The sequence below is a fragment of the Branchiostoma lanceolatum genome, chromosome 15, assembly GCF_035083965.1.
Source record: "Branchiostoma lanceolatum isolate klBraLanc5 chromosome 15, klBraLanc5.hap2, whole genome shotgun sequence".
Lineage (NCBI taxonomy): Eukaryota > Metazoa > Chordata > Leptocardii > Amphioxiformes > Branchiostomatidae > Branchiostoma > Branchiostoma lanceolatum.
In genome coordinates this window covers 7,293,168-7,312,175 of record NC_089736.1, presented here as the reverse complement: position 1 = coordinate 7,312,175, position 19,008 = coordinate 7,293,168, and the positions used below count along the sequence as shown (strand labels likewise).

At 43.9% G+C, this 19,008-nt stretch overlaps 4 protein-coding genes across 4 annotated transcripts; 3 read left to right on the top strand and 1 right to left on the bottom strand.

Annotated features, from left to right (window-relative positions):
* Positions 1–871: 871 nt before the first annotated feature.
* LOC136421090 (cyclin-O-like) lies at positions 872–3,838 on the bottom strand. Its single transcript, XM_066408238.1, has 5 exons — positions 3,357–3,838; positions 2,869–3,078; positions 2,433–2,624; positions 1,765–2,105; positions 872–1,484 (listed from the first exon to the last, which is right to left on the bottom strand). The coding sequence occupies exons 1-5, from the start codon at positions 3,447–3,449 to the stop codon at positions 1,361–1,363; spliced, it is 960 nt and encodes a 319-aa protein (XP_066264335.1). The 5' UTR covers positions 3,450–3,838; the 3' UTR covers positions 872–1,360.
* Positions 3,839–6,262: 2,424 nt separating this feature from the next.
* Positions 6,263–8,939, top strand: LOC136421089 (cyclin-O-like). The gene is made up of 5 exons (XM_066408237.1): positions 6,263–6,322; positions 6,624–6,839; positions 7,072–7,263; positions 7,782–8,089; positions 8,358–8,939. Exons 1-5 carry the CDS (start codon positions 6,263–6,265, stop codon positions 8,479–8,481), a joined length of 900 nt encoding a protein of 299 aa, XP_066264334.1. The 3' UTR covers positions 8,482–8,939.
* An 898-nt stretch (positions 8,940–9,837) lies between these two features.
* LOC136420933 (uncharacterized) lies at positions 9,838–13,338 on the top strand. Its single transcript, XM_066408072.1, has 2 exons — positions 9,838–10,308; positions 11,811–13,338. Exons 1-2 carry the CDS (start codon positions 10,048–10,050, stop codon positions 13,017–13,019), a joined length of 1,470 nt encoding a protein of 489 aa, XP_066264169.1. The 5' UTR covers positions 9,838–10,047; the 3' UTR covers positions 13,020–13,338.
* Positions 13,339–13,453: 115 nt separating this feature from the next.
* Positions 13,454–17,875, top strand: LOC136421088 (uncharacterized). Its single transcript, XM_066408236.1, has 7 exons — positions 13,454–14,508; positions 14,673–14,744; positions 14,864–15,110; positions 16,564–16,720; positions 16,906–17,047; positions 17,266–17,454; positions 17,546–17,875. The coding sequence occupies exons 1-7, from the start codon at positions 14,413–14,415 to the stop codon at positions 17,858–17,860; spliced, it is 1,218 nt and encodes a 405-aa protein (XP_066264333.1). The 5' UTR covers positions 13,454–14,412; the 3' UTR covers positions 17,861–17,875.
* The last annotated feature ends 1,133 nt before the right edge of the window (positions 17,876–19,008 follow it).

The following is a 19,008-nucleotide window of genomic DNA, read 5'->3' as shown; positions in this document are numbered from 1 at the left end:
TCTTCCTCATGGTCTTGGGTTAGAAAAATTCTGGTGGTATATAGGCCTTAGGAAATATGGAGTCAGTTGGTCTTTGTCAAGGCGAAATCATCTAAGTCATCTATGATGTTAAAGTATCCAGGATGTCTTGATAAGACGTATAGGGGTGGTGCCCATCTCCATTTCTGTAGCCCTTGGGCCACACATTTGTGCAAGTCACTACAGCAGGGGGCTTGTCCGCTGGCAGTGATGTGTGTGTTTAACTTCCATACTCTTTCCCAAATGCTGAGTACTAAGCAGAGAAAGCAGTATGTACCTTTTTTAGAGTCTTTGGTATGACCCAGCCGGGATCTACCTACCATGTGCAAGGCAAACATTCTACCCACTAGGCCATTGCACCATTTCACTAGGCCATTGCATCTATGATGATGTATTACTTATGATATCATTGGATCTTACTACTGTAAGCTCATCTTACCCTTGTAACAGTATTAAACACAAGGAACAACAGACGATAAACAAAATAATGAGTGAGTGTGTCACGGAATAAGGAAAAAGCAATTAGATTCTGTATTCAGAGGTTCCTAATGATTTTTGACCATTGCAATATAAATGTAGCCTTTCCTTTCAATTATGAGTTATAAAGCATTGTACAATGTAAGTCCCATTGCAAGGGCGACGATATTGGAGAAACTTTGCTTTCTGGAGTTTTACAAGTTAAGGGGCCTTTTGTAAGGTTGGAGGAGGGATTAGACTAGTACTGGGACTGGTCTGAATGAAGAGGGAATATTCTCAACTCTTGGGTTTCCTAATCTTTTTACTGTACTGGTGAAGATGGCTGAGCTTGAATCAGTGTGTCTGGGAAAGCGATAAGGATGCAGCTGACAACTGATTATATCAAAATACTCAACAATTTATTTGTCAAGAAATCATTTTCTTCATACAATACATATCATGACACAATGGTTGTCACATATTTATAATTACTTTCAAAATACTAGTAGCAGCAGTAGCATATAGATTTTACATACGACAGGTTTCACGATATTGCATAATTTCCTCTCAACATTCGATACATCACATCACATCACGTTACATTAAGTATTGCACTTTGTGAATAGTCACATCTGAACAACATTTTCAACCAATAACATTATCATGCCAGCACAATATGAAATAATCTAACACAATGACAATACAATATATACAACAATGTTAAAATGCATCTTTCAGATACAACTCAGGATCAGGTCGAGATTGTGATGATGTCATTGACAAGTGGATTTTCGAGAAGGTTCAAAGGTTGTACAGTATCCCTTCAGAAGACGGGTGTCGCAAGTACAACCAGCGCGGTGATGTGGAATGGACTGGAGGTCAAGGTTCACTGGTGGTACTGCTGGTAACACATCATGAGGAGGTCTGGGAGGGGGAGGCGGTCGATCATCGTCATCAACACCAGCTGCAGGTCCAGAATGCACCTGTCTACAGCTGGGCAGGTGTTCATCCTGGGAGGGGGAAGAGATGACAGGTGTCAGTCAAATCAACATTACATGCAGGACTGATGATAGGTGTCAGTCAAATCAACTTTACGTGCGTGCAGGACTATCCATGCAGTCAACAGTCTTGTTAAGTTAGCAAGCTATAGGCCTTGCAATATTTTCTCAACTTCACAGGATCTCACAGGACTACTGTGCAGAAAGGCTGTGCAAAAGGATGACAAACATTACAAAATTACTAGAGGGACTGACAATGAGGAATCTTAAAATGGCGGAAAGGTGCGGTTACCTGGTGTTGTTGACAAGACTTGCGGCCAAGTTCAGCGCTGCCAGAGCGAGGCTGGAAGGGGCGTGTTGACAGATGACGTAATCCTGCAGCGATGTCACCAGCAGGTGTCTGGCCAGGCAGCTGGTCAGGTGGTCGTACTGCCCGTGGGCCGCCAGGTGCTCCAGGAACAGGACGGAGGTGGGAACGGTCAGGTGGAAACCAAGCGTACTCAGGACTCTTCTCTCCAGCATTCTCAGCTGTCCCCGGGTGTACTGGCCTTCATCACACAAACCAACAACCTCTTCAGCACAGAGGGGATGTACTTCCTCCTGTAAACAAATGGTGGGAAAAGTCAGATACATGTATTAGGAAAAAAAGCACATATGCCATGGGGCACAATTTTAACCTCTGCCAATGAAGTGAGGGTTTGAGAGGAATCTGTCAATGGGCCTAGGTTTAATAAATACTTTCCTAGACCACGGCCGAAGCACAAAGAACCGGAATTTCAATCATAAGCACTCGGTTACTGTAAACTAACGAACGAACGAGCGAACGACCAACCAAATCAACACTTGCTGCACAATTAAAAAGTTAGATATTTTGATTGTCACTGCGCTTCTAAAATCAAACCTATACGTTAGGATCACTATTAATGAGTCTTACTTTCGAACTTATAATGCTAAACTCACCATTTTGGCAGCGATGAAAAGCGCAGTAGCCCCGAGAAGCTGTAGGCAGTCCAGTCCGAGGGGTGTCACGGCCAGGAAACGGTCCACGATGTTAACAGCAAGGAACAGCGTTTCCGGTAGGAGGCGTGGTCGAGTGGTCTGACACACTTGCGTCAACCAGCGGACAAGGAGGCCTCGCATCTCAGGTGTGATCTGTAACAACACGGATAAAATTAAATTAATGCGAGATGCAAACGTTCCTTATTCATTTCTTAGTACGGACTTTATGAAACCTTAGAAAACTGCTGGAAAAACAGAAAGTCAATTGAATGATGCTGTTCAAAGATCTAACAATTTATCTCGTCGATAAGCAAAGTAAAAAAATGTAAACAAACAATGTATCCACCAAAATTGAAGCAGACGAGCAAAAACATAGGAAAGGAGAGCGCCTTAGTACCTGAGGTTGGTTGTTGAGGGACTGGACGGGATGGAACTTGACTTCGTTGCTCTTCATCATCAGGAACCACTCGTTCAGGTAAGTCGGGTCGGCAGAAGCCAGCACCGGGCTGTCCACTACCATCTGGTCGGGCACACTCCACTTGGGCGCCGCAGCCACACTGGTGAAGGCATCGGTACATCCATGCATTGGACTGACATCATAGATGTCCTGGAAATGTACAAATCATAATTACAAACGATTCCATGAACCCATCAAACGAGCAGGTTTAGGTCCATTTAACCGTGGAATTGCCAGGAATTAGTCAATTGCAATAATCTAATCAACACGATAAACTGATTCATGTTGTTTGGACTTGTAATCGTTTTGATCACTACAAGAACATTGCAAAACTAATTAAATACCCATTTTGCTACGATCGTTCAATGATGATTTATATACTTTATTTAGAAATCAGATTGTAAAAGTGCCGATTATCGACCACATACCTCGCAATGATCTGAGTCCGATGTCTCCCCGTCACTGCCACGCCGGGATTGGGAATTCATGCTGGGCTTCATAGCGATCGCTGCCGAAAACATTACAATCAGAGCACGGTAAACAATCGACGAGAGTAGCAAAGCTTCACTGGATGTTGGACGATCTCGAGATGTTGTCAAATCCACGAGGAATGGTAAAGATCCATCGAATATGCCCCGATTTATAGTTGAAAAGATAGACGGCTCAGTCTTGTAGACGATCGTGATGTCTCGCCAGCATGTTTCCCGCCAAATCCACACAATTCTCCCTGCGTTCTGATTGGTTGATTTGATAATTGCCGTCAGACACACCTGGACCGTCTCTGTCTGAACAATCTATTGTCTACTCTCTGATTGGTCAGTCGGATAATACAATCATAAAATGGCGGGAAGCCGCGCATTCCTGCACGTTCACCTAGGGATCAAGTCAGACACAAGCGTCTGCGATTTGTGGACCAACCAAAATCAGAAAAGAAACGTCTCTGATTGAACGACAGTCTTTGATTAATTCTAATCTATTACTGTGGACGTCGGTGCACAATTAGATACTTGCATTGATCTGTTAGGTGAAGAATTCTCGGCATCTGTCGTCGTTTGAATTTGCTTCTTTGGTTTCAACAACACTCAGTGGCGCTTCAACAGCTGCAATTTTGAAATATATCACTAGGGGCCGCTGTTGGACGGTCTTTGTCAAGTTTGTAATGTTCCTGGTGACAGCAACTTATCACCTCTTCTTCATCGAATGATAACAACGTTGTACACTGTAAACCCATGTTAAAGCCTATTTCTGAGGATGAGAAATCATTTAACAGATATAGAATTCAGCACTTCCTATACATTGTACCTGTTTGTTTAAATCCCTGCCATGCCATTGTTTATCTATCTATTGGTTCAGCATGTAACTATTAGTTACATGCTAGGGTTGCCCAACTAGCGGGAGGCTATTTCTAAGGGCAAACCCATGCCATTGTTGTTGCAGTACATTCAGTTACTTTTTTGGAAACTTTATTTCGCAGGTTCACGCATTATTCAAGTTTGTAGTTGAAACAATTCTGTATATATGTAGTACAGTAGCAATAAAACGTGTGGTGCTGTGCGGCTTCCAGATCTGTTGGAATTGCCAAACTGCGCTGGCAACTCTCCAGCTTTACATGCATGTTGATGTTAGGCACCACTACACGCGTCCGTGTGCCTCATTAATTCAGCTTTCACGGTCATGTTTTGACGCCCTCTATCTCTCAGCCCGTCAACTGCAGCATTGTGGACCGTGATCGCACCGTTGCAAGGATAGGATACACCAAGCGAGTGTTGTAGAATAGAGCCTCCTTGGGTAAACCAAGTCAAAATGATATTAGAAAGAAGACACATCAGGGCTCGAAATACGTTTGAAAACCGATGGTGCCCGCAAACTGCGCGTTGACCGCGACTGTCACAGATATTGCTCCGTCACTTTGGGAAATTCTTTACCCACCATCGGTTTTCAAAAGTGTTCCGAGTCCTGGTGTGTCTCCTTTCCGATGCCATTTTGGTTTGGTCTAGCCAAGGAGGCTCTACAACACCTGCTTGGTGTATCCTGTCCTTGCAACGGTGCGGTTGATCACGGTTCACAATGCTGCAGTCGGGGCTGAGAGATAGAGGGCGCTAAAACATGACCGTGAAATAAGCTGAATTAATGAGGCACACGGACTGAAGAGTGGCATCCGTTGGTTGTAATCCTTAAAACCCTTATAACTCCTGATAGAATTGACGGATTTTGTTGATTTAAAGCCCCAAATGCAGAGAATGATATGGGCAATCAATGTAATGTATCACACAAGACCCCATAGGTAGCCTGAATAAATGCCTGATTTTGGAACGTAAACAATACATTGTTTTACACAAAATTACCCCCCAAACTTTGGCTACTACAGATACAAAAAATCCATGATAGCACTTGTCCCTCTCGGTGGTACCAAAAACCTGTTTGGCCCATGGACTTTATGGGAAAAGTTTGGTATATATTTACCCAGTCTTTACAGATTAGATCAGGCATACCATTTATTCTTCGTTTCGTGACCGTTTGTGTCAGTAATAAAAGCCTTAGAAATCCTATGGTGGGCCGTGGATACTCAGTTATTCAAGAGAAAGTGTACATAGATTTTATCCTTCGATGGAAAGGCTTCAATGGTGAAGAAGAGGTGATAAGTTGCTGTCACCAGGTACATTACAAACTTGACAAAGACCGTCCAGCAGCGGCCTCTAGTGATATGTTCCAAAAGTCCAGCTGTCAAAGCTCCACTGAGTGTTGTTGAAACGAAAGAAGCAAATTCAAACGACGACAGATGCCGACAATTCTTCAGCTAATAGATCAATGCAAGTATCTAATTGTACATTGCCATCCACAGTAATAGATAAAGAATTAATCAAAGACTGTCGTTTAATCAGAGACGTTTCTTTTCTGATTTTGGTTGGTCCACAAATCGCAGACGCTTGTGTCTGACTTGATCCCTAGGTGAACGTGCAGGAATGCGCGGCTTCCTGCCATTTTATGATTGTATTATCCGACTGACCAATCAAAAAGCAGACAATAGATTGTCCAGACAGAGACGGTCCAGGTGTGTCTGACGGCAATTATCAAATCAACCAATCAGAACGCAGGGAGAATTGTGTGGATTTGGCGGGAAACATGCTGACGAGACATCACGATCGTCTACAAGACTGAGCCGTCTATCTTTTCAACTATAAATCGGGGCATATTCGATGGATCTTTACCATTCCTCGTGGATTTGACAACATCTCGAGATCGTCCAACATCCAGTGAAGCTTTGCTACTCTCGTCGATTGTTTACCGTGCTCTGATTGTAATGTTTTCGGCAGCGATCGCTATGAAGCCCAGCATGAATTTCCAATCCCGGCGTGGTAGTGACGGGGAGACATCGGACTCAGATCATTGCGAGGTATGTGGTCGATGATCGGCACTTGTACGGTACTATCTGATTTCTAAATAAAGTATATAAATCATCATTAAACGATCATAGCAAAATAAGTATTCAGTTTTGCAATGTTCCTGTGATCAGAACGGTCACGTGTCTAAATAACAGAGAGGAATTTATCGTTTTTTTTTTATCAAATTAATGCGATTGATTGATCATGATACTTACCTGACAAATTCTACGGTTAAATAGACCGATTTATAAAAAAACTGCTCGTTGGATGGGTTCATGATATCATTTGTAATCATGATTTGTACTTTTCCAGGACATCTACGATGTCAGTCCAATGCGTGAATGCACCGATGCCTTCACCAGTGTGGCTGCGGCACCCAAGTGGAGTGTGCCCGACCAGATGGTCGTGGACAGCCCGGTGCTGGCTTCTGCCGACCCGACTTATAATTACCTGAACGAGTGGTTTCTGATGATGAAGAGCAACGAAGTCAAGTTTCATCCCGTCCAGTCCCTCAACAACCAACCTCAGGTACCAGGGCGTTCCCTTTTCCAATGTTTTTGCTCGTCTGCTTCAATTTTGGTGGATACATTTGTTTGTTTACATTTTTTAATTTGCTTATAGACGAGATAAATTGTTAGATCTTTGAACGGCATCATTCAATTGACTTTCTGGTTTTTCCTTCGAAGGTTTCATAAGGTTCGTCCTGAGAAATTAATAAAGAACGATTGGGATTTAATAGATTTTATCCGTGTTTTTACAGATCACATCTGAGATGCGAGGCCTCCTTGTCCGCTGGTTGACGCAAGTGTGTCAGACCACTCGACCACGCCTCCTACCGGAAACGCTGTTTCTTGCAGTTAACATCGTGGACCGTTTCCTGGTCGTGACACCCCTCGGACTGGACTGCCTACAGCTTCTCGGGGCTACTGCGCTTTTCATCGCTGCCAAAATGGTGAGTTGAGGCTTATGTGTTTAAAGATAAGGCTAGGATTCTTACATTGATAATGATCCAACCATATAGATTTGATTTTAGAAGCACGGTGACAATTAAAACATTGATTGAAGTGTGCAGCACGTGTTGAAGTATTGTTTATTGTTTATTGTTAAAAAGACTTCCATTAGTGAAGTACACACAAGTATGAGTGACCCATGCAATTTGTAGGCTGGTTGCTCGTTAGTTTACAGGAACAGAGTGATTATGATTGAAATTCTGGTTCTTTGTGCTTCGGCCGTGGTTTAGGGAAGAAGTTATTCAACCTGGTCCCACTTTCAAACCCTGGCTTGATTTTAAACATTGCGAGATACAATTACTAGTTTGTCTGACCATGTGACCACGCCTCCTACTGGAAACGCTGTTGCTTGCAATTAATATCGTAGATCGTCATAGTAGGCAGAGACTGTATATATGTCCATGACATGTATGCTTTTTCCTAATACATGTATCTGACGTTTCCCACCATTTGTTTACAGGAGGAAGTCCACCCCCTCTGTGCTGAAGAGGTTGTTGGCTTGTGTGATGAAGGCCAGTACACCCGGGGACAGCTGAGAATGCTGGAGAGAAGAGTCCTGAGTACGCTTGGTTTCCACCTGACCGTTCCCACCTCCGTCCTGTTCCTGGAGCACCTGGCGGCCCACGGGCAGTACGACCACCTGACCAGCTGCCTGGCCAGACACCTGCTGGTGACATCACTGCAGGATTACGTCATCTGTCAACACGCTTCCTCCAGCCTCGCTCTGGCAGCGCTGAACTTGGCCGCAAGTCTTGTCAACAACACCAGGTAACTGCACCTTTCCGCCATTTTAAGATTCCTCATTGTCAGTTCCTCGAATCGTTTTGTAATTCTTCTTCATCGTGTTGCACATCCTTTCTGTGAAATTGTTGAAGAATTGTTATTTCAGAAAGATATTGCAAGCCCTAAGCTAACCTGATAAGACTGTTGACTGCATGGATAGTCCTGCATGTGATGTTGATTTGACTGACACCTATCATCAGTCCTGCATGTAATGTTGATTTGACTGACACCTGTCATCTCTTCCCCCTCCCAGGATGAACACCTGCCCAGCTGTAGACAGGTGCATTCTGGACCTGCAGCTGGTGTTGATGACGATGATGGACCGCCTCCCCCTCCCGGACCTCCTCATGATGTGTTACCAGCAGTACCACCAGTGAACCTTGACCTCCAGTCCATTCCACATCGCTGCTCTCATAGAACCGTCTTCTGAAGTGATACTGAACAACATTTGAACCTTCTCGAACATCCACTTGTCAATGACGTCATCACAGTCTCGATGTGATCCGAGTTGTATCTAAAAGATACATTTTAACATTGTTGTGTATATTGTATTGTCATTGTGTAAAAATGTTCATATTGTGCTGGCATGATAATGTTATTGGTTGAATGTTGTTCAGATGAGACTATTCACAAAGTGCAATACTTAATGTGATGTGATGTATTGAATGTTGAGAGAAAATTATGCAATATCGTGAAACCGTTGTACATAAAATCTATATGCTACTGCTGCTTTTTTAAAAGTGATTATGAATATGTGACAACCATTGTGTTATGATATGTATTGTATGAAGAAGATATTTTCTTATCTTGACAAATAAATTGTTGAGTATTCTGATATTTTCTGTTGCTTTCTTATTGCTTAGTTGAAAATATTCCTTTTTGATTCCGTCCCTTTCTGTCTTATCACTCCTTCAAACTTAGAAAGTGCTCCTAACTTGAAAGTCCGCAAGAAAGGCTTTACAGGCGGTCTTTTTGAAAGGATCTTTATTGCAATCACTAATTGACGAAAACAACGGATAATAACATGTAAACAACCCAAAACAATATGTCTCAGCAAGGAGGTTGGTCTCAGCCAAGTACGAACGGGAAGACAACCCATCAAAACTGCAAGCAAACAGATAGTTTAGTCGTTATCTATATTTGTAACCAAGATAAACACGCATTCAGGCCGACGAATGGCCCCTGAGTATAAAGTTAAACTGTGAATTTTGTATCAAGATCGCTTGAGACCGCGTTCGTGCTGGCGTTCTGCAATCTCCAAGCAGATGTTGGGATAAACGTTGTTGTCCGTATAAGCTGTACACTATGCAATAGCACCCTCCTGCGATTTATTTATAAAACCCATGTTCCTCCAAACACTACCAATGTATTGCTATTAACTTGAAAGGGAATGCGGAGATTTGCGGTCGAACCTTCCGCATGCTGAGGTAGAATGGGTGATCCTGACCCGGCATAGGTCCTATGCACGTTATCTTGTATGGGGTACTCAAGGCTTTGACACAAATGACAATGATGCCCTCAACAGATACATCACAGTCTGACGTGTTCAGTTTACACACGTTAACGTCACACAGATTTGAAGTGTGTGGTCTAAAACGTCACGCCAGATTCCATCTAACGGCTGTCAAATATTCTATTGACAAGCGCTCTTTTATTTGTCTCAATAACAACACAACCATGCGCTCTGCAAATGATTTACCCCTGCGTAAATACCGCCCTTTTATATTAAGCGCGCTACCAGAACTGCTTTTTAGGGGCTATGACAACATTAATGCTTAGCCAGTGGGATGTAACAGGTGGTTTTAGAGGAGTAGTTTCTGTAAATTGAATTCTCCTTTGAGTGTGTAGAGGGGCAGGTTAGGTTTGGATACCGTAAAAACCGCTGCTTGAGAATCATCGCACCGCGGGTCACTGACTTGTCACTGTAGCAGACACGTCTAAAGATGGCGGCTCAGGAGCCGAGATCAGACGACATTTCGCCTCCCTCCGGACCGGTAGGTCTGGTGAACGACTCGACAAGGCGAACACTTGACGTCGCATTGAACGTCCTGAGTGGCCTCTTCAAACAAATGAGATCCAACAGGAAGTTTCGGGACTGCTACGAACAGGGGGCGAATGTTGCCGATCTTGTCCGAGTGGTGACGCCGAACGTCTTGCAGTGCCGACTGCCTCTGGACATCGGCAAAGACTGGGACGATTTTGAGGTAAACACTTCGCTGTTGTTTAATGCAATTATCTTGTTAACTATCTACATCTACCTGCTATTTGAATAGAGGCAAAAGCTTATATTGTTCACAGATTGCCACTCCCCTTACTTAGAATTAGAACAAGAAGAAGCTATTTTGTTCTGGCTCTTTGTGTTGCCTATTTTCTGTGTCAGTCTTTGACCATTTCAAAGGAAGCAGTTTCGCTCCAGAAGGGCACAATTCAATTACTCAATTGGTGCGATTAGTGTGGCATGATGGTGTACAATAGAGTACCTGAGGAAAAACGTTACATCGTTACCTCAGCAACAATTAAGACACGATTGTTTACTACCACGGGCGTAATGACAAAATCCTTGTGGGAAAAACAACCGTGTTAGTTTTCTGTAACGTTTCACAATACCAGTTTGTTTAAAAACCTGTCGGAAACAGTCTTGATCTAATTTTACAAAAGCCTAATGAAATACGGTACAGTTTCAATACAATGTGGTCTTTGTTAACGTTTTCCCGCTGAAGTAGTTCTTTGTGGGTAATAGCATTTGATCTAGTTCATAATTTGACCTCAATAATGTAGATTTTGATTGTTTGAAAAGACAAATTTTTAGACAAACGTATCAAAAAGCTGCCTTAGTGTTTCGCTTCATTACATGGCGTCTGTAATTTTTCAGCTTGTAACATTTGCCTCTACGCCCACGTACATAAATACGTATAAGGGCGCTAGCACTTCCAATATTTGATTGATATACAAACGAGACGTCATACACAACTAAGAATCGGTTGACATTAAAAAACGATCTCTCTCTAAAAGGTTTCTTTTATACCGTTACGCTGTCACCGGGATACACTGGCGAGAAACCCTACATAACATAGCAACGGAAATACGTGAATGCCGACCCGGATCAAAAGATCTTTCAGCATTTTATTTCTTGAAGGGTGAAAGGGGCACGGTACGTTAATGGCAAAACAAGGCGGCATTTAGCGGTGTGTTTTCTCTAACGCTGGTGGGCTATTTGATTTGGGTAGTAAGTCAACATTTGGGTTGTTAAGGGCGAATGGGGTTACATGTCGCCGATTCTGTAGAAGGCTATAGTGGGAACAATTGAAAGTACCGTTGTACACGACTTAGTAACACAAGACGACGGGTACACTTTCACTACAAAAGTGATTAAGTGTACAGCCGATATTTCTCACGATACGTTGCATACATGTGTATCTACACAAAAGGTAATTCAAGATTAGAGATCAGCTATTGCAAAACAACGAAGAAAGTACGATATTATTTTTAGGACAGAGAGAGTGTGTGCGTGTGTGTGTGTACATGTGTGGTGGTGGTGGGGGGGAGTAGAATTAGAAAAGTTGAGAACAAAGGGTTACAATTATTGAGTTTTGATGCCTTCTGTTTATTGTGACTAAGTTGTAGTGGCTTGCATTGCCGTGTTGTACACTGAGTTTGTAAGTTTGAGTTTGTTCTTCAACCAAAATATTTTTGTTTGACTGTTCAGGTTTGGACGAGCCGAGACCAGGCGAGCATTCCCGCCAACCAGGTCCTGTACAAAGTAGCCGAGAATCGGCCCAAGCCTGCGCGGTGGACGACTTTCCTTGACGTAGAGCGTTACCTCAACCCCTTAAAGATCTACACCTGGCTGTTCGGTATCGTCTCGTCAGCCGTCCAGCATCTGAAACTGAGCTTACAGTCCGAACTACGCTGGGTACGAGACGGTGACGTGCCCAAGCTCCCCTGGTCCCGAGTCGTTGACGTCATGGTACGACAGAAGAGACCTGTGGTGATGTTGCTGATAGAACGTTATGGCGACTTTCCTACCATCACAGTTGAACTCGTCACGTCCCTGACGTGTTACGGTTGGCCCGACAGCGCTGTCCCCTTGAACAAACTGCCGCTGAGAATGAAGCACGAAGTAGAGAGAAACGTCATCGTTTGGCACATGGAAGCGAGGCATTATCCCGGCGTCACGTCTTCGTCAAAGTTCGGAGACGCGTCGGAAATGATCGAGGGGCGGAAATGGGCGATCTCGACCGACCTGATCGAAGATCGGCTCACCAAGAGTACCCTGCCGATGTGGGACTCCGTCATGCTACAGGTCAATCCTGCTGTCATCATGGCGCATGCGCAGATCGTTGATGAGATATGCTTTTTACCACAGAACGTGATTCGCGCATGCGTACTCTGGGAGGACAATGACCTGACTGCCGACGACGTCGACGAGAATGAGGTGAACGGTGTCAGTGCGCATGTGCATGACTCCTGGCGTCATGAGAGAGAACAACTTCAAAACCACGTGACACAAAGATATAACGGTAACCATGCCAACCACACCGGCCCCTCCCTTTCTAACTCTCTCACTCGGGTGGATCTGAGGTTCTCCGAAAACCAGCACATGAACGTGTGCGTGCGCAGTGAGTGGGGGCGGAGTGGTTTTGTCGCCCGGGTGGAGGGCCGCAGTGCTCCGTCGGAGACAAGTCGTGAGGAGTCGTGGGAGGACGGACTGCTGTGTGTTGAGGGGCCCTGGCAGGGTGTGCTAGCGCGGCTTCACACGTGCATGAGGACCCGCTTCTGTCGGAGCTTCTTCTTCCCTGACGCCAACCTGCTAGCCGATCTGACGGACGCACAGATATCTGACGTGTCGGCCAACTTTTACACACTACTGAGACACTTGAGCAGACTGTCTGCACAGAGAGACGACTACTGTTAACCAATCCTGGGTTATTTGTACTTCTATATAGTTGATACATTGAGGTATAACTTCTTACGACTGATAAAGCCAGTTGTCAAATCTAAAGCAGTCTTCTTTGTCACTAGTTTGAATTACATGTTTTGGTATAAATTTTCTCCTTTTGTTTTTTTCTTACCCCTTGTACAAATGTATGTGTTTGTGTCCTTCTTTCTTTCTTTATGAGTGAATTTTGTATTTATCCCAGACACCGGGATTAAATGTGCGATGATGTCGATTACATGTAGTCTGAAATGTTAAAATCGCAAATGAGAGGAGTAAAGTGATATGTTCAATGGTATTACATGGGCCGAATCATTTTCTTTTTTCAGAGTTAACTTTAAGTACGTTGACTTGATATCACATTGCTATACTTACGTAACATGACATGACATGACATGGCATGACAATAACAAAATAAAGTGGATCTAGATTTGTTGATCACTATAAGGTCGCCAAATTTCAGAATCGCCCAAAAGTAAAACGTATTTTTCTGCTGAAAAATTACCTTATTAGATTGCACGGAGCTCGGTGACCTAATACCTATGAACACTAGGCGAGTAAAGTTACCTACATGCACACAAAAAAAAGAATCTACACCGTCGAAAATCACATCACACTGTTGGCTTTACCCATAAGTAAGCTTCGATGTGTATCTATCTAGTTCAATCGCCACTCAGACTCTGACTATGTCAGAGGTGACAGTTCAACTAAGTTACCCGACGGGTTGGACGTGATTTCCTGCATAGTAAGTGATTCTGTGTCAGGTCAGCACTGAAAAATTCTCTTACATTACCGTCAATTCTCACAGGTGGGGATATATTCACTGTACACATTCTAGATCTCCGAGGAACCTTCCTTCTGTCGCTATGAACATGCATGGTTTGCCACACTACGTAATACGTTATCACACATAGTTTATTTCATACTAGAAATAATGCTCTACCATGGCTAATAATTCTATGTAAACGACTAAAACAGCTTTTCTACTCTGTGGCCATACTTACTTTATTGCAAGTTTAACGTGCGCATACAATTTCGCCGGTTTTTCAAATAGAGAGAAAGACTAAGCTTAGCCCCCTCAGAACTACCGGTAAAATTTTTCGAAAGTGGTCAGTGCCCCCTTAGGCGGCATCATTATCCACTGCCCTGGTATGCCATTGGTGTAGTCAAGGACATTTCCTTGATGTAGGTCAGGGCAGGGTTGGGAAAAGCGGGTTAACTACTTATTATTTCAAAATGTAGGCGTCTTTTTTTCCGACACTTGCGTCAGTTGAACAACAACATGGTGGCCTGAAGTACATGCGTTAACACACCTATTCCACTAGCACGGCGACCGCACTGTGACCTCGCTGCGACCGAGCGATTGGACAGAATGTCTTCAACCCGCAGCGATGTCTCCGTACTCATCCCGTTCGCCAACGAGGACAAGCACAAGGCAGAGGCACTACGTCAATGCCCAACAGTACAGGTGTGTCAGAGAAGAAAATACACGTACATGTTATGTGGTTCGTGCTTAGTACAAATCACTAGTACAAATCACCAAGCATATTTCGGAACCTTGAACCCTTCAAAGCATTTCTGAGAAAGGTCGTCCAGAAATACTAGCTCATTTTACTGTCTATTTATTCGTAGGTGTCGGAGGTTGTCTTCAGCAATATTGAGGAGAAAGAGACACTCTTGGACTACGTACAACGAGTAAAGAAGGTGAGTAAAATTCACGAATATGTAGATCCAAAAATATGACTTTGTTCTGTTTTACAAAACAACCTGCCAGTTGAGAACGGTTGAGAACTGTGTTGTTCTTCTTTTCCTCATTCCTTCAGCTCGTCGCTTGCCACAACATCAACATCATTCTCCCCACCATCGACCTGTCTACATTTGTGCACGCCGCCATTGCCAGGGACTTCCCGCATATCCCCGGGCCCAGTGTCGAGTCGTGCTACCTGGCTTTCCACAAAGCCTACACACGGCAGTACCTTGACCCGACTGAAAGCCCAACACCCTACGATGTAGTGGATCTGGATTCACCGACTATGCTGGAGGATGCAGAGAGGGCCTTGGAAAAAGTCGGTAAGAAAAAAAAAGGCTAGGAAGGATCACGGCGAGGGGTGTAAAAAGGTTACTACCTAATGCTTAGATAATAATTAGAAAAAGAGGCTATTTTTTTGCACTTTCGGGTGTAACTCCTAAGCAGCCCCGCGCGGCACCCTGCGGCTACTGTGATATTTTTGGGCACGATCGGGACCCTGGGAGTTTCTAACACGGAGTTAAAATCAACCCGGGACCCGGTAACAAATAGGCGCCGTGAGCTAATCGTGAGAACACCGAGAAGTACCCTTCCCATATCCGGCTGTCCACTGGACAAATTTGTGTCTTTGGGGTCCGGCCGGGACTACATCCCCTACGGGCACAGCTGCAAATGTGACAGTAGCACGAATGGCGTAATAACAGATAAGGCCACAGCAAGTAAATTTTATGGATGACATCCTCCGCAGACTCCAAAATTAATGAGATAGGGCGAAAAAAAAAACAAGGCGGGCCAAAAAAAACAAGATTCCTATATTTTCAAATTTTGAGATCATAAGTCTTGTTAAACAAGAATTGAGGCGACGAAATATGATATCATGACCAACAGCTATATTCCTTTATGTCATGCCTGGGCCTGATACGGGTGTTCCGGACCGTGTGATAACTATCCGGATCACATAGGGTTCGGGAGGGTTATCACACAGGCTTCCATAGAATATTTCGAACGCATTTCGAACGCGTCGGTTGCGCGGCCGTCGGAAATTCGAATACCGGATTCGGAGATTGGAATCAATGTTGCTACAGTTTCTTGTTCGAGGACACAAAACTCCCTCAACTTCTGGCGCATTCCGCATTGAAATGTGTGTTTTCTCGGGTGGGTATGGCCAAGGTATGACATAAATAAAATACAACACGTTGTATTCCGCATCACCCTCGGTCCCAGCCCTCCCGCGGGTCGGATCGCCCTCCGGCCTACGGCCGTCGGGCGATCCGACCCGCGGTCGGGCTGGTACCTCGGGTGATACGGAATACCCCGTGTTGTATTCTATATTTATTCAACCAAATAGATGTGTATACATCTCAATAGACTAACTACAACAAATGCAGAAAATAGCTTGTTGTACCATCATCTGAAGCAACTACACTGGGTATTCATATGCAATGAAACACCTTAGACTGTCAACATTAAACTGTTCTTGAAGATTTGTATACAGCTCAATTAACTAGAACAAACGCAGAAAACAGCTTGTCATACCATCATGGGCAGGAACTACACTGGGTATTCATATGCAATGAAACACCTTAGACTGTCAACCTTTACGACATATCTGCCAATTTTTGGCATGTTGACCACCGTCGGAGGACAATGAAATTTCTTGTTTTTTATTTCGAAATCAGGCGAAAATTAATGAGCGCGCTGATGTCATCCATAAAAATTACTTGCTGTGGCCTAAACAGGGATGTTTTGTTTTTTTTCTTTCATTTTTTACCCCAGGTCTACCTGCGTTCGTGAAGCCTGCATCAGCATTTGGCTCCGTTGGTGTGGCCAAGGTTGAAAACTACGAAGACATGAAACGTGCGCTGCAGAACCTTCGGACAATGAGGGCTGAGCATCCTCACTACAAGGCATCACCAAGTGCAGCTCTCTTTAAGTAATTATAAGCAAGATTTATATTCAAACTATCACCTGCTATTCTTAAAATAGTTTTTTTACCGTTTTAGCCGACAGTACCCAATTTACCATATCTAAAAACTATCGGTAAACCTAATGTCTATGTGCTTTCCCATTTTCTTCCCATTTTGCACGCACAACTATTACTTTATTTGTTTCCATTAGGGATTATTTTAAGCAGTATCTGGACGTGGAAAAATACCCACTCGCCCTGCGAGATGTTGTGATCGTGGAGCCATACTTGGACGCCGTGGCATTTTACTCTGTGGATGGATGTGTTGTGGACAAGGAGATTGTGCCTTGGACAGTGAGTTGAAATTACAAAGCTAAGCCACATAGCTAGCCAGGATTGTTTTGGAACATAAGTCACGGCTCGGGTTCTGTGCATCTTCAGATAGTTAAAGTTGTGCTAAGTCACAAGTCATGTAGTTGACAAAGACCAAACCGGCACCATATATGCAGGGATACAAGATGCTTAATCAAGCACAATTTGGAGCTATTCTGACCATGTGCATGCCCTCACAGATCACCGACGAGCTCCGTTTTGACCACCAAGAGGCCAAGTTCATGACCGTGATCTCTCCAACCTCTGAGCCAGAAGACTTACAGAAGCGGATCTGGGATGTCTATGAGGGCGTGATGACCAGGATGGTCCAGTTTGGGTTCAACAATGGCTTTACAAACATTGATGTCTTCAGGATGAAGGATGGGCAGGTAGAACGTTAAAATCCACCAACTAGATTGAACATACTTCTCTACAAGAGACACATTTTTGCAGAACTGAACATCTTCTATCTTATTTTAGCTGAGGCTGTGTGAAGTAAATGCCGGGGGATCCAAGCAGCTCCAAGGTTGCTACACAGAGAGTTACAAGAACGCTAACCAGGACTATGTGTACCTGACTGCTGGCCGCGGTGTCAAATACGTCACACCTCAGACCAAGACGGGAAGATGGGCCAGTGCCTATATCATCAGGTTTGACAACCTGGAAAGGCCCGGTAATCTGATGGACTTCCACCAGGTAGGTGAAATAGAACGGCTCATGCACAGTGACGAGAAGGGGGGTATAGATTTAATCACGTTTGGAACCGCATTTCTAGCTTGCCGCAACGCCGCCTAGCGCCTGTGACAAGGAGTAGTACAGTCTGTACGACCTGACAAGTTGGCGAATCGTTAACCTTATTCTCCAATAACTTATCAAACTTTTAAAACTATTCAGAGGGAACAGATGCATTATTAACACCCCAGTAGAATCCTCCATGTCATATGTCTAAATGCCATTGGACTCGATCAATCATCTATATTTTATAAGAATGATGTTCAGAAAGAAAGAAATATTCGTTCAGTTCGAGTTCCTTTTTTCTAAACGAGTATTGCGCAAAGGCCCGTGTGGTGTGGAAAATAGAAAGACATCGGGGGGAAAGCAGCCATTCAATCAATGGTCGCCCCCAGTATATTTTAACTGTTATCAAAACCTGTGATGACCCTACAGCAAAACTGCATGCTCTCTATTATTCCACAGATCGAAAAGCTGAAGTCGGATCCTGACGTGTCCTTCATCCTACCGTACGGTCCTGACGATGACGTCACCAACTTCACCGGAAGTGCCGGATGTCACTGCTGTTACATGTTCACCTACGGTGACTCCAGGGAAGCCATGATCAGGAAGCTTGTAGATGTGCTCAAACTTATAGTCAAGAAGCCAGAACGGCTGACATATCCAGTACACTATGGGATGTAATGCTAGGGTCACATTTCCCAACCGGGGCCCGGCCGGGCTGTTTGCGGAAACGAAAAGGGCAAGTGTAACGTCATATTGGTAGATATGCACAATCTATGCTCTATACTATAAGTACTTTTTGGAACGTTTTGTGTGTTTTTTTTCTTCTTTTACATCATACTTTACGTTCTCAAAGACAGTCCGACCGGGTCCCGGTTTGGAAATGTGACCCAAGCATAAAGCGGGTACTATCGATATATATCTCACTGGACAAATTGCGAAAGGAAATCTCAAAGTGGCGCAAGCCGGCGCTACCCCCTTAACTTAAATGGGGCTTGAATAAATCTTAAACTCCCTTTATGTTTTCCGAGAAGCCACAGCTACAGAAAATGCATGGCAGAGGATTTTTGTATTTGCTTGAGCCGAGTTTCATTGTGAGAAAAACATGCAGTATGTAATGGACTAAACGGAGAAACATTATTTGTCAGTTATTCGCTGTGACTTTCTGGAACATGTAAACTATACAGTTTTGTCTGTATGGCATATCT